General features: G+C 44.8%; 1 protein-coding gene across 2 annotated transcripts in view; it reads right to left on the reverse strand.

Annotated features, from left to right (window-relative positions):
• The window catches only part of PRPF3 (pre-mRNA processing factor 3), a 148,646-nt gene that overhangs the window by 17,262 nt on the left and 115,788 nt on the right, over positions 1 to 15,596 (reverse strand). For both annotated transcript variants that reach the window (XM_086947468.1, XM_086947469.1), the window contains one exon: positions 6,143 to 6,204. In XM_086947468.1, coding sequence (XP_086803594.1) covers positions 6,143 to 6,204 — 62 coding nt within the window. The remainder of the gene's footprint in view (positions 1 to 6,142; positions 6,205 to 15,596) is intronic.

The following is a 15,596-nucleotide window of genomic DNA, read 5'->3' on the forward strand; positions in this document are numbered from 1 at the left end:
CATCCTACAATGCTGCGCCGAAAGACGGCGTGTCCAGCTGAGTTGCGGTCACTGTTGCACTACAGTGACTCGAACGCGCCGAGATCCGGATGGCACCGAGGTGGTGTCCAGCAAATTGCCGCACTGGTGTGGCCATCCTACAATGCTGCGCCGAAAGACGGCGTGTCCAGCTGAGTTGCGGTCACTGTTGCGGTACAGTGACTCGAACGCGCCGAGATCCGGATGGCACCGAGGTGGTGTCCAGCAAATTGCCGCACTGGTGTGGCCATCCTACAATGCTGCGCCGAAAGATGGCGTGTCCAGCTGAGTTGCGGTCACTCTTGCGGTACAGTGAGTCGAACGCGCCGAGATCTGGATGGCCCCGATGTTGTGTCCAGCAAGTTGCCGCACTGGTCTGGCCATCCTACAATGCTGCGCCGAAAGTCGGCGTGGGGTGCCCCGTTGGCTTATGAGGTGATGTCAGTAGTGGACCGATGTGTGAATAGGTCGGAACCAGCACAAGGCGCCAAGATCCGAATGGCAAGTCCTGGATGTTGAGTGCCTCAGTTGAGAGTTCTGAACAGTGCTTGTAAGACTGTCTGAAGCTTATTTGCACCTGCTGCAGCTTCACTATTGCCCTGGTGTGGCCAAAGGTCGCACATGACATAGGCGGCCGGCTCCCGAGGTCCGGCGGAACTTTTTTCCTTTTCCTTTCTGCTTCTTTTCCTACAATCCGTTTCATCTGAAGACACGACCAGGTCCCTGAATGTGTGCAGGGGGACGCTATTGATTGAATGAAAATGGCGGCTTGACACAAAGCTGACTCAAGCGTTACTGTTGATGCTATACAGACAAAAATTGGTTTTCAGTTTGTACATTCTTCAGGTTTTTTTTTTCCATCCAAGTCTGATTGAGAGTTTGTAGAAAAATGGCTTCAGATTTTCCACATACTACTCTTCAACATTCTTCCTAAATGTAACAATGTGAAACTCACTAGGAGAACGGCTGTTTCTGTTTCCTTTCAAAATGCTGCCAACAATATTTTCTGAATGGAAGACACCATCTTGTAGCATAAAGGGCCGAAAGGGGTTCTGGTCTGGCCGATGGTTGGTGGAGACATTTTGACTATATCTTGGACCTGCCCGGCCTCGCCCAAAATGGCGCCGGTATAAATGGGACTCGTAACTCCTTGCCCGCAAATGTATATCTAGAAAATGTTATTGTAAGTGGCCCTGTCGTATTTTAATTACAAAATGTACGTCCACCGATTCCGCAACTGTTAGACACCTTTGTTCTTGCAACCTAATGGCCCGCTCGTTACGTTCTTCTACAGTGTAAATGTCTCCTCATCATATACGATTTCAGTTTGCTCCGTGGCCGGCCCACGTGGTTATAGGCCCGTATTTGTATACTGACATTTTCACAATAAAGGTTTTTAAAACAAAACACGGTAGTAGTATTTACATTGGTAAAGTTTTTACTTTTAGTCACTGTTTTCGAATCAGTAAAGGCAAGTGAAATAAAGCAGTCCAATTACATGACGGATAAAAGGTATAATATGTAGGAACGCAGTAAAGATAAATGCTTAAAGGCAGTTGTGTTTTTCATGTCTGCAATATAAAGTGATCGATAAGAATCTGATAATCAGGCGTATCGGCGACTAAGACAGCAGGCCGAATCTCTTTTACTCAACGGCTCCGTCACGGAAGGAAGAAACGCCCTTTTTGTCGAAAAAGGAATATATTTTACTTACAAGACAGTTGTAAATTTTCCGGGAAAGTACATTAGCCTGGAATATTATAACATATGTTTGAAAAAAAAATATTGTTCGAAAACAATAAAAAGCGTAATTTTTAGGTCATATGACCAAGCTTTTCATCATTAAATTAACAAAAGTAAAATGAACCAATGAAAAGTTTTATTAACAAGTCACATGACTTGTTATGCTTACGTTGCGCGCTGCGCGCCGCGCCTCGGATCACTTCCGGGTGCGGTAACGCGGCGTGTCATATAACGCATTACGCGACAACGTAGGTCAAGAATATAGTCAAAATGTCTCCACCAACCAGCGTTCGGAACACAACCCCTTTCAGCAGTCCAAAAAGTTCTGTTAAATGACAACAGAGGGGACAGGCAACAAGAACCATCAGTCAAAGAGGGGAGGGCAAGTTCTTCTCTTCCGGGTCATGTTGGGGCGCTACCGGAACTGATCGAATTGGTAGTCTACAGTGTTTCTGGATGTTTCAGACTAAAGCTGGCGTCAGCATGAGACCACTACCATCTCGTAGCTCCGTCGTGGCCATTCCACGAGCAATCATGGCAGCCGCTCCCTACCAGAAGCCTGCGGGAGTCGGAGGCCCCCAAGACGTTTGTAGAATCTTCACGGCTGAGGGGACGCTTTTCGAGAATGGGACCCAAGCCCTATCAGGGAAGCGTCCGAGTTCAAAGGTGTCCCAGGGCCATTTTAGTGGACCAGGCCCAAAACCGAAGAGCCGGCCGCCATTTTGAGAGTCCTGTGGCAGCCGCCTATCGCTGCACCGCAAGAGTGGGCGCAATTCAGCTGGATGGTGGGCAAGACGCTGTAGCCGCAAGAGTGGGCGCAACTCAGCTGGATGGGACAAGGTTCAGAATTGAAGAGTCATCAAAAGGCAAAAAGTTCCGCCGGATCCCGGGAGCCGGCCGCCTAGGTCGGGGGCGATCTCAGGCTACACCAGTGCTATAAGACTTGGGGAGGGTGTCGGAGCCAAGCGTCTTCTCCGAGTCCATGGCCATCACACCGCCCCTCAGGGGCCTCCGTCAAGCTGTTTAGGAAGGTAACATATCACATTGTTTTCTAATGCAGTCAGGTCCACAAACGACACTCACTTACTTTGAGAATAGTGAAGCTGCAGTAGGTGGAAATAAGCTTCAGACAGTGTTACAAGCGCTGCTCAGAACTCTTAACTATGGCACCCAACATCCAGAACTTATGCTATTTGAGAATGGCAGTGACATCGAAGCATCTCAGGGACCAAAACCATTAACGTACTTTCACGTATGAAAATCTTACTTGGGGAGGGGGCAGGAGCGAAGCGCCCCCTCCCAGTCAGCGCCACCACACCGTATGTTGAAAATTTGAAGCCATCGTTCTACAAAGTCAACCAAACTTGGATTAAAAATCTAGAAAAATGTACAAACTGAAAACCAGTTTTGGTCTGCATAGCATCAGTAGCAACGCTTTAGTCAGCTTTGTGTCAAGCCGCAAATTTGATTCAACAAAGCACAGACATTGAAAAAGGCTCAAATTCAGAACTCTAAACTATGGCACCCAACATCCAGGAGCTTGCCATCCGGATCTTGGAGCCTTGTGCTGCTTTCGATCTATTCACACATCGGTCCACTACTGACATCATCTTATAAACCAACGTTATGTAAATAGTTTTTTAATAAAATGTTTTACCCTGTTTCTTTGCTGGTGTGTTGTCTATATTTTTAATATTTGCATAGGGTTTGTCGTTATTTTGTGCGGGATGGGTGACGGAGCCGAGCTGTCTTGCAGCCCTCATGGTGTGGAGCTCAGTTCATCTCACTATTTTCGTATTTCTCATGAAGGGTTGTTCCTAATATTTCTATTTTAGCGAGGTCAAAAAGAGATCCAATTAGTGGCCTACTGATTTTGCTCGATTACTTTTATTTTTTTTACACGATTTTTCACTATCTGCAAAGACTAAACAGAGTATTGCGACTTTGTGCTTGTTTGTAAATAGAGAATGATCCAAAGAGAACCAATTCTAAAACAGTAAATGCTTGGACAACAATCAATCAAATGGAGAGACAAGCAGCCACGACGGATTACAACGGGGGTAAAGGCCTGCGTTAACTACCCTTCAGTATCTGCAAAGAGAGAGTACTACTAAGACAAAAGAGGGGAGGGGGGGGGTGCAGCGTTCAAAGCACATCAGCGTGCATAAATACGAAAATGTTTTTATTTATCACGTACTTGACATTTTTAAGCTTTTCATATTTGCTATTAAAAAACCATTGAAATTCACAGAAAAAACCATAGGTTATAGTCGATATATAGTTAGAAATTTGCATTTACAAAACCTTGAAAATTCAATGAAAAAACCATTGGTTTTAGGCCATATATAGTTAGGGATTTGCATTTACAAAACCTTATTTTACTCGCATAAAACCATTGAAATTCCATATATAGTTAGATGCGCTAACTATATATCGCGCACCCGCAATCCACTGCTGATGATGTCACATATTACATCATTCATGACATGGTTAGTGACATCACTGATGACATCACTGATGACATCTCAAATGACCTCACTGATAAAATCACTGATAACATCTCATTTGACATGACTGATCACATCACTGATGATATCATTCATGTGATAATACGATCAACCTCTTCAGACTCTAATATAACCTTAAATACATTCAGTGTAAACAGACTCTCACAGACTGTCACTCATCCATGGAGTTACTCACACACCTAGTCAGTCATGTAAAGAATCAATCACACCTCCATTTTCTCAACTATACAGTTATACACACCTTACTTATTCAAACATATACTAACACATATTTACTTTACTCTCTTATACAATCTCTGATACATGTTCACAATGATCCATACAGCCACTCACACATTCACTGGCTCTTATGCACAGTTATTTATAGATGTCAACTCTCACATGTACTGTGTTTTACATATGTACTTACTTTGACATGTAGCACTGAGATATCCATTCACTCACTAATACACTCATGCACAGTCAACCGCCCATACAGCTGTTTCCACATGCACTTTTGAATCCATACATATAGTGAATCAACTACTCACACATCTATGTACAGAGTCACACACCTCCCAGCCACCCATACACACACACTCAGTTTCCCATACAAATACTTGGACAACCAATCAATAACCCATACAGTTACTCATATAGCTACTGATCAACATATGCAGCAGTTTGTAGAACAACAGATATAATGATGCACACATTAAAACAGTTTAGTCACTAACCCATGCACTCAGTGAGACACATTTAATCACTCACTCATACAGTCAGTCATGGACCTAGTAAATCCTTCATCCAGACACTTATATATCCACTCATTCTTCAATATGTAAAACATATTTTAACTTTACAGAAACATACACTGATGTTGTCATCAGTGATGTCATCAGTGATGTCACTAACCATGTCATGAATGATGTAATATGTGACATCATCAGCAGTGGATTGCGGGTGCGCGATATATAGTTAGCGCATCTAACTATATATGGAATTTCAATGGTTTTATGCGAGTAAAATAAGGTTTTGTAAATGCAAATCCCTAACTATATATGGCCTAAAACCAATGGTTTTTTCATTGAATATATATATATATATATATATATATATATATATATATATATATATATATATATATATATATATATTATTGGCTATTGCTCCGGGGTCCCGCACGAGGGCGGGACTATTCAGTGCTTATGACTATTGATGAGTATCCCCTGGAAGAGAAGGCATCTTCCACATATTCTGAAAACCCAGTTGACCGCATCCAGGATTAATATTCTGAGTACTACACTGATGCGGATAGCTTTCGTGATACAGTCAGAGGTGTCCAAGCTAGATGTACTTTGCCACGTCTTGGCCATGTGTCGTTCGAGACAGTGAGGCCCTGAGATCTTCCTGCATGGGCCAAAGATTTTGCTGGCCATACTCCATAAGTATGTTTGGATGTACTCAGAAAGTACACCACATGCCAGGATCTTAGGGCCAAACAGGAAAGGATGCAGCAATCACTCTCTAATAAAGAATATGTAAAAGCGCCATGGGGTATGCACAGCAGTGCATACCCCTCAGCGTCCTTACATACTTTGCAGTAATCACTGCAGAGTATGTAAGGGCGCCTAGGAGTACGCACAGCAGCGCTATTTTTAAGTGCAAAACGCATCCATTTTTTAACGAGAGGGCGCACTGTGTGCTAAGAAAATAGTGCCAAATGCTCACTTTTCCCAGTTGCAGAATTCTGCGGAATTTTAATGTACTTCTGCAGAATCAAATTCCATCCACCATTAATATAAATATAACTGAGAGATATTCTGCGACTATCGTTTTGCTTAACTCAGGCAGGCCGGTATCAGATCACTTACCTCCCAAACTAGTGTGCATTTGTTGATTTTTTTTGCTGCTTCTTCATCGGACTCATCATCATCTGAAAACAAACGTAATATAAATCAGCGATTGCACAGTGGTTTAAAGTGCACATCAGTGCCTGTCTTAATAAAAACGAATCAAAGAGAGATCATGTAATGAGATATTTCACCTTCAAAACTCATACTTGTATCAGTTTTGACTGCGCACACAGACAGCTGCACACTGTCAGGACCATGGAATAATGCACACCATACATTGCTAGTGTTTTATTTCTCCAGAAGTGGACACTGAGCTCACCATATAAAGATGTGAACTAGCAACTCAATTAGATCAGTGAGCTTACCTGACCAGTAGCCCATAAAACTGACATACAGAAAAAAGTTTGAACACTTGAGCCATTTAACTGTCCCTCTATTCAAAAGATACCTGCTGCAGAATGTCTGGTACACTCTTCTTGGAATGGAGTGATGCAACTATGGGGAACTGAGCTTTATGACGCTTCTCAGACAGAGTTGTAGGAGTTCACAGTCATCAACCTGGGTTATTTCCAGCAGTTTACAGATTTTTTTTTTTTTTAAACTTTCACAAATCCAAACGCTTAACATATGGCAAGTTTATAATTTCGTTAACTACCCAGAAGGAAAATGTTTAAAAAAGAAATATATATACAGATCACTCTTTAAATTAGAATAGGACCACGAAAAACACTGAAAAGGGATCTCCTTTCAAGCTTCTCGCCACTGGTTCTCTCTGACCGACGTTTGTGGAGTTTCACCCACTTCACCAGTCAAGGTTGCCAGGCTCATCATGGTGAGCAGGGCACCACAGTCTCGAAAAACAGCTCTTGGGAACTATACATATAAGGCGTTACCGGTGATTAAAACAATCTGGAAAACGGATAGTGTGACATAAGCCACAAAAATGTAGTTCGTAAATGGATATGAGCATTTCACAGTGGTCTTCTGATAGCATATTTACATGGCTAGGTTTCAGTCACAGTTGTTCAAATATACCACCAACAAGATCTAGAGTGTAGTTTGCATATTTGAATTAAACAATGGTAATCTCCAGGCACAATACTTTTATTTCATCTGTACAGTGTCAGGTGCAGTAGATGACGAGGCATTGTGGTTTCCATCATAACACATTCTAAGTAAAATTGTGTAACCTCTCACAAAATAAAGATTTATAAATAATTTAACAAAGTAAAAATAAAATGCTGTAGTTTCACTAAAAATGACACTACATTTTAATAGGTAGTCATTACGACTTGCACATGACCAATTTTAGAAATAAATTATTTCTTGATACACTTGTCAATAGTTTTTATGCATGTCTCACTGTTTGCGATGTTACAGAGAAAGAAGCAGCGAGCGGGAGAGAACATTTCTAGCTGGTTCTCTTTACAAAGAACACCTTTTTGTGCCGCGTTCACATGACCCAATTACAAGTAATTACATAAACCTGTAATATTTGATGACCTTGAAAAGTGTGTTTCTCATTCAGACTAGAATATATCTTCTGATAAGTTACATTTGGCATGGTAAGTGATATGCATGGCTGCTGTGGAGACTTAATTTCAATGTTTGGCAGTCTTTGAGAGAATGTTTCTTTGCCAGGAGTTTTTTTTTTTAGATTTTTAAGTTGTTACATCTATTAAATGTTTAAATGCATCTGGTTTGCAAACTTAGGACGTGATATTGGATGGTGTTACGTCAACAGATAATACTAACAACCTATCTGCATGTGTCAATTCACTCAAATTAAATTTGTATAAAACCTCCACTATTGTCGATTAAGAGGATCATGATTGAATGTTTCCAAATTTCCTCTTGCTGCCATCCTTCATGGTGATGTTCTTGGGACAATGATGTTTCTATCATCCCTGATGAGGCGGCTGGTGCCAGTATCCTATTAAAGCTGTAGCCATGCTACTGCTAAGCAACATGGATGCGGCCCCAGATCATCCAAGCTCCTGGAAATGGATCACGAGTACAGAGAACTGTTTCAGAGGACAACTTGATGACATTACAGTCCATTCAATTTGTAGGAAGCAGTCTCTGTATATGGTGTTGCCATTGGGTGGTTATACCATGCACAGAGTTCAGGGGTTTCCCAAAAGTGTACAGGGCTCAATGTAAAACCCAAAGTGCTCTATTAGTGGTAGGGTGGGCGTGCAGCCTTAATCCTAACACAGAAGAGTGCAAGACAATTATTGCACAAAATTGACCAATAACGGACACACGACTCATGAAGATCCACATCAATTTTAGAAAAATAAGCTTTGTTTGTGCTTTACGACCAAGATCTTCGCAATAAGGTAAGTATGTTTTTCGATACAAGTACTTTTCACTTTAAAAAGTTGACAAAACATTTCTGAACAGTTCAATGTTATCCTATGGAGGAAAACAATAATGTGATTAACCCCTTCCATGCTGATGACGGAACGGTTCCGTCATCAGCATCGGTTGAGCTGTGCTGATGACGGAACCGTTCCGTCATGACTCCGCCCGCGCAAGGCGGAGTCAGCACAGGCGGGGAATACGCCCCGCACGCAAGGGGTTAAACGGGTAAGTATCAGACTTACAGTTCCAGTCTTCGGGACCAAAGATCAGCAAAGGGCAAGGGTCAGGTGAGTACCAAAACTGCACCATCAGCGGCACAGGGGTGGCCAGGTGCAGAGGTGAAAAACTGAGTTTTGGCCCAATGCGGTTTAATGGAGACTGGGAGTGCTCAAAACCACACTGCTTGCAGGTAAGTAAAACGGTTGCAGGGATCCAGCTTTGGGGTTTAGGAGCAGCACAGGGGCACAAAGCAGCACCAAACACACCACCAGCAGCACAGAGGGGGCTGGGTGAAATGTCAGAATTTGGAACCCAATACTTTTCAATAAGGATTCTGCTTCCGCCTAACAGGCTGCAGGAGTTGCACCGGAGGTTGCAGGAGGGAGACTGTGAGAAAGTGCCTCTTTTGCATGGTTAGCCCCCCACTTTTTGCCTGGTTTTGATGTAGTTTCAAATGTTGTGCACAGGGTCCCTGCCAAACAGGTCCCCTGTTCCTGCGCTACTTACCTAAAAACAAATCTCTAATTGGCACTTCTGCCCTCTGAGTAGCTATGGCCTAGGAGCAGAAGAAGGTCCCCTGGGACACCCCCCCCCTTCACTGGGACCATGCCACTACCTTTTAGCTTGCATGCCCCTGTGAGGGAGAAAACGAAAGTTGACATGGCACCCTGCCTGGATGTCATGCCATCTACCACCGCATGAAAGCATAGATAAGCCACCCCTCTAGCAGGCCTCGCATCCTTAAGGCAGGCTGCACTATACCAAGGGTCAGGGCATATTTACCTGAGCAGATATGCCCCTACATTATTGGGGTCCATTTCCTAATATTGTAAGTGCCCGAGAAGCCACAGCGCGCATGGGCTGGAAACTAGACATTTCGAGTTCCCCATCACCATGATGGCTTCAATGAACACAGGGGTGTTTGGTAACAAACTACTCCTCTCAATAAACCCACACTGATGCCAGTGTGTGATGTATTGCACAATGCACCATGTACCCAGAGGGAAACTCAGAGGTGTCCCCTGAAAACCTGCCAACCCTGGTGTGGTATTTAACAAAAAAAGAGAGGGGGGGGGTGGGGGGGGGGAAGGACCAAGGAGGTTGACCAGGTCCAGTGTCCATGCTCCTAATTTAATAATGCTTACAACAAAGGGGACACTGTTCCTAATACAAGGTGCAAAAAGTCACCTATGTATGCGGGTGCAAAAAGTCACCCATATTTAAAAACCAAGAAGGAAAGAGAAACAGGATTCCTAGGTAAAGTGACCCACAGTGCACATGGAAAACATTCAGTGTCCTCTGTTGCCCTCACACACCTCGAGAGGTGTCATGCTTCATCATCGGTCAGTTGCTCCTCGTAGGGCCGGCGCTGAAATTCCCTACGGGCCCCCCGAAGAGTCTCTTTATCGGAGATCTTTTTAGGACTGCCGGATGGTGCATGTGGGTGTGCGGGGTAGGGGGTCATTTGAGGGTGATAGAAAGTGCGTGCAATTATTGTGTAAAGTACATAGTGGGTAACCATGCAGCCAATGTTTGTAACTTGTACCCAAAGCAGTCTTAATTGCTGGATAAATAAAATCTAGCCCCAAGGGCATACTATGCCAGGGTATAGACATAGGTCAACATGTTTCGCGCCTGTGTCGCCTTAAGAGTCGTTGGCGCTTCGTCAGGACCAGAATATTTGAAAATATGTAGTGCACGTGAAAATAGATTAAAATACCCTCATAGTCGACCAGGGCGGGCAGTAACCTGTATACCCGACATCTGGCTACAGCTGCATGTTGTAACCGCTCCTGGTCAGTACCCTCATAGTCGACCAGGGCGGGCAGTAACCTGTATACCCGACATCTGGCTACAGCTGCATGTTGTAACCGCTCCTGGTCAGTACATGTAAACCTTGAAGCTGCTGGGGTAGTTGAACCTCTCCGGCAGGTCTTCTCTGACGCGGTAGCAGTCGCTTGTTTTCAGCAGGTCTGGCTCGGCCCTGGGGCTTGTGCACTTGTCCCGCTCCTCGGCGTCACACATTGTGCCCGGTATGGAAAGAGAGGCACGTGCAAAATGTTAAACCTCCTTTATGAGGCTTAGGGGGTGCCCATGTGCATCTAGCAGGAGACCTGTGTGTTGAGCCCACGGAAGCCAGGCAACGGTTACTAAACAACCACATCCTGGTGTGGTCTCAGACCGGCTGAAGGCAGCCAGACACTACCAGACATGTTTCTGGACCCCTGGATAGAGAGTCCCTGCTACCTGGGCCCAGAAACAATGTATATCCTGGACAGATGTGTCATGCATCCTACCCGAGGATGGGCCAGTGCTCGAAGATGGGAGCTTTAAAGGGCTGCCGCCTTTGTAATGCGACCCCAAGCCTCTGCTGCTAGCAGCAGATGGCATCCCCTGGTTTACACCCCCACTTTGGGTGGGAGAAATTCAAAAGAATAGGAGGTGTGCCCACCTCTGCCAATCTCACCCCTAAGACGGGGTGGCAAGGTGAAATAAACTTTCCGTCCCCACCACCTTGAAAATGGGGAGACCGTCCAATCAGGGTTAGGTCTCCACAAGAGGGTGGCATCATAGAGGGTGTAGTCACCTCAGGCAAGGTGCCCATTGGCCCTACCAGCTACCCCCTAAAACTCCTCCTAAATTTAGTATTTGGGTGCAGAACCGATGGAGCCTCTAGGACCTCCTACATCCCAACTTACCTCTGCTGTTGTTGGTCTTCCGCTTACAACCTCCAGTGCCACGCCTGCAGCCTCTTTTCCGTTACAAGAATCCTCATTGAGAAGTATTGGGCGCCCAATGTTGAACTTGCACCCTGCAACTGGCGGCCCAAGTGCTGCTGGTGGTGTATGTTTGGTGCTTCTTTGTGGCCCCCCTGTGCTTAACCTAACCTCCAAAGCTTGGCCCCAGCAACCGATCTACTTACCTGCAAGCAGTGTGGCTCCAGGCACCCCCTGTCTCCATTAGAAAGCATTGGGTCGACCTCCACATGCCCTTGCTGACTTTTGGCTCCGAAGACTGAGACTGTAAGTGCAATACTTACTTATTTAGGCGCAATACTGTTTTCCATAGGATAACATTGGACAGTATGAAAAAGTTTCTAAATGTCAATTTTTCAAAGTAAAAAGTATTTTTAATTAAAAACTTACATGATTACGAAGACCTGGCTCTATAAATAAAGGACAAACAAAGTATAATTATATAAAATTGGTCTGGATCTTCTTGAGATGTGTGTTCATTATTGATCACTGTTGTGTAATGTCTTACACTTCTCTGTATTAGGCATAATGCTACTCGCCCACACTACCACTAATAGAGCACTTTGGGTTTTAGATTGCGCCCTGTACACTTTTGAGGAACCAAATGAATCTGTGCAGGGTATTACCACCTATTGGCAATATCGTATACAGAGCCCAATAAAATAATTTCAACACAAACTCATGAGTGAAATAATGAATAATTGAAAAGTTTATTTTTTTATTGAGGGGGAGTTCAAAGAATTGAGTAAAGACATTGCTTCGGCATTTGTATTGAAACAATCAGAACCAAAGACAAGAGTGTAGTAAGTATGGATGCCAAAAACTACAGGGGTGTCAGCAGGTAGGTCACAGCTCAGGGTTGGTAGAGAAATCACAATGATTAATCAGAAAGGCCACTAAGAGATGTAGGAATAGTTATGCCACGACTAAATACGAGTGCTACGCAAGCAAATGATGAACGGAATGCTGAATAAATCATACATTCATCCTCAGTCAAAAGATCTGGGTTAAATCCATCGTTCTTTTGCTCACCATGCCACCCCAGTTTAGACCCAGCTATATGCAAATCATTCTTGACCCTGTGCCTCATGGGAACAGCCCAGACCGAATTGCCAAGTAAGGTCCTCCCTGGATCGGAAACAAGCATCCTGGTACCGGTTTCCGGATATTACCCTTCATCAGCCAGGCTAGCTTGAATCCAGTGTCACAGTGAGCAAGGGCCCCACGTCTGGGCATACCCATCCCACTTGGGGTGAAAAGTGCTAAGCAAACAAATGATGAACGGAATGCTGAATAAATCATACATTTATTTATTTATTTCTTTATTCGCTTGTATAGCGCAGGAATTCGACCGCCGGAGGGATATCTCCGCGCTTGTGTTCTTACCAAAGCTATATCCAAATAAAGCCAATCAGGGCATGGAGAGAAAATGTCTACATGGTCAGGAACAGATGAGTCTTTAAACATTTCCTAAAAGTGGCTAAATTGGGATTTTGCCTAAGGGTGAGGGGCAGGGAGTTCCAGAGGGTGGGGCCTCTATAAGAGAGAGCTCGGCCTCCCTGTCTTTCCTTTTTGATCTGTGGTACCTGAAGCAGAGATTGATTCTGAGAGCGCAGAGAGCGACCTGGCTAATAAGGTCTAAATTTTTCTGATAGATACTTTGGACCAATGCCAAACAGGCATTTATGAATTGTACAGCATATCTTGAATTTCACCCTCTGGCGAATAGGCAGCCAATGTAGTTTGTTCAACAGGGGACGAGAATGGGATCTAGATGCAAAGTTCAGGATCAGTCTAGCTGCTGTATTCTGGGTTACCTGTAGCCTGCCAAGTTGCTCCTCATTTGGCAGAAATAAGCAACCCATTACAGTAGTCTAGTCTACTGATTACCAATGCCTGAACTAAGGTCTTCCTATGGCTGTCCGCTAGATAGGGAAACACCCTTCTCAGGAGTCCAATGACCCTAAGACAAGATCCCGTTACCTGATTGACATGATCTTTGAGTATCAAAGATTGATCAAGTCGGACCCCCAAGTTTTTTACTGTCTCTTTGGGACAGGGGGCAGAGCCTAGGTCGGGAGGCCACCACTCCGGTGACCACGGAGCGGGGCCTCTCCGAAGAGCATGACCTCCGTCTTGCCCCCATTACATTGCAGGCAATTGGAGGTCATCCAGTTGGATACAGCTCTCATTCCTGCAGCGAAGGAGTTTTTAACTACTGGTGTCATCGTCTGAAAAGGGAACAGAAGCTGGGTATCATCTGCGTATGATATCGGTGTGAACCCATATTCTCTCACAATTTCAGCCAAGGGGGCCACATACACATTGAACAATGTGGGGCTTAGGCATGAGCCCTGTGGAACCCCCTTGGTGAGCTCCCTAGAGATGGAAAAATGGGAGCCCAGTCGAACACTTTGTGAGCGGCCAGTAATAAAACTTTCTAGCCATGCCAGAGCAGTTCCGCCTATCCCAACCCTCTTCAGACGACTGATAAGAATGTCATGTGACACTGTGTCAAAGGCAGTGGACAAATCCAACAGCACCAGAATCATGGAGCCTCCTCTATCCTGTGCCATCCGGATGGTATCGGTCACGGAGAGGAGAGCTGATTCGGTGCTGTGATTTGGTCTGAAACCAGATTGAGAAGGGTCCAGACCGTCCTCTGCCTCGATGTATTTGGACACATGTGTATTGACATGTTTCTCAGTCATCTTACTCAGATGGGGCAAGAGGGAGATCAGGCGGAGGTTGTTCAAGTCTGACCATGGCAACGCCGCGTTTTTACGGATAGGGTTCACAATCGCCTTTATCCAGACACTGGGCACTTGCCCTTCCTTAAGAGAGAGGTTGATTAATGTTCGAAAACCTGGGGAGAGCAGGCTTCCCAGAGGAGCTATCATTTTAGCGGGCAGGAGATCGGTTGGGGATCCTGGTTTAATTTGACTATACAGAGCTGTGACCTCAGACAAACTAACCTCCGGGATCGTAGTAAATCGGCTGCTTTCATTCTTTGGTTTCCGAGAAGAAAAAGAGTCAGCATTGCTCTTAAAACCCCCCAATCAAAAGATCTGGGTTAAATCCATAGTTCTTTTGTTCACCATGCCACCCCAGTTTAGACCCAGCCATATGCAAATCAGTCTTGAGCCTGTGCCTCATGGGAACAGTTGAGACCTAACTGTCAAACCAAGTCCTCCCTGGACCGGAAACAAGCATCCTGGGACTGGTTTCTGGGTACTACCCATCGTCAGCCAGTCTAGCTTGAATCCAGTGGCACAGTGAGCAAGGGACCCACGTCTGGGCATAACCATCCCACTTAGGGTGAAAAGTGCTACGCCAGACAGGTCGTCTGAGGCGGATACTGGTATTGTGCCCCCCCCCCCCCGAGATGTAGTGTTTGCAGTGTCAAGAGTGCAGCAGATGGTAGCATTAGAAAGTTTCCCCCTCTGCAATTATCTAATCCCCCCTTTTTGAAAGAGCCTAGGTGCTGTTGGACTAACTCTAGCAACTCATCCTCAGTCAGTGGGAGAGAAGACTGCCAGAGTTAGATTTCCTCTAGTGGGTAGCAGCTCCTACTGCTACCAGTCTTAGCAGCATCCAGCATTTTGCTTTCCATATCGGGCACTGGAGCATCAGCTGTGCACTAAGGTTCCTTATACAAATGTGTTATGAACTCTCATCAGGACATAAAGGCCAAATTTAGCTAGCTGAGGATAAATAGGAATAGAATCTTTCCTCTACAAACTGGTTAGTAATATGTGGACACCTTATAGCTGCCATTTCAGAGATACTTCAACAAGATAGATTCTCACCGCCATCAGTCCCAGTTTTAGAAATTCCTACAACTTGGCATGCCCCGCGGTGCTAAACATTATCACTGGGGAGAAGAGGGGGCGGCAAATTTAGCCCAATGTAGAACAAACTACTCATGGGGCCACTAGGATAGGGGAGTATCTACCAAAATCTACAAGTCGCTGGTTATTTACTCCCCAAACGCACAAGTTACTACTTGTGTAACGATATATCTGTAAGAGACATTAGTTAGTGATAGATTCCTTACCTTAGAATATCCCCAGGCGTCAGACTGGATCCGGAAATTTTTGCGTAGCAATACCCCTGCGCGCTGGTAGGCG

The sequence above is a fragment of the Lissotriton vulgaris genome, chromosome 12, assembly GCF_964263255.1.
Source record: "Lissotriton vulgaris chromosome 12, aLisVul1.2, whole genome shotgun sequence".
Lineage (NCBI taxonomy): Eukaryota > Metazoa > Chordata > Amphibia > Caudata > Salamandridae > Lissotriton > Lissotriton vulgaris.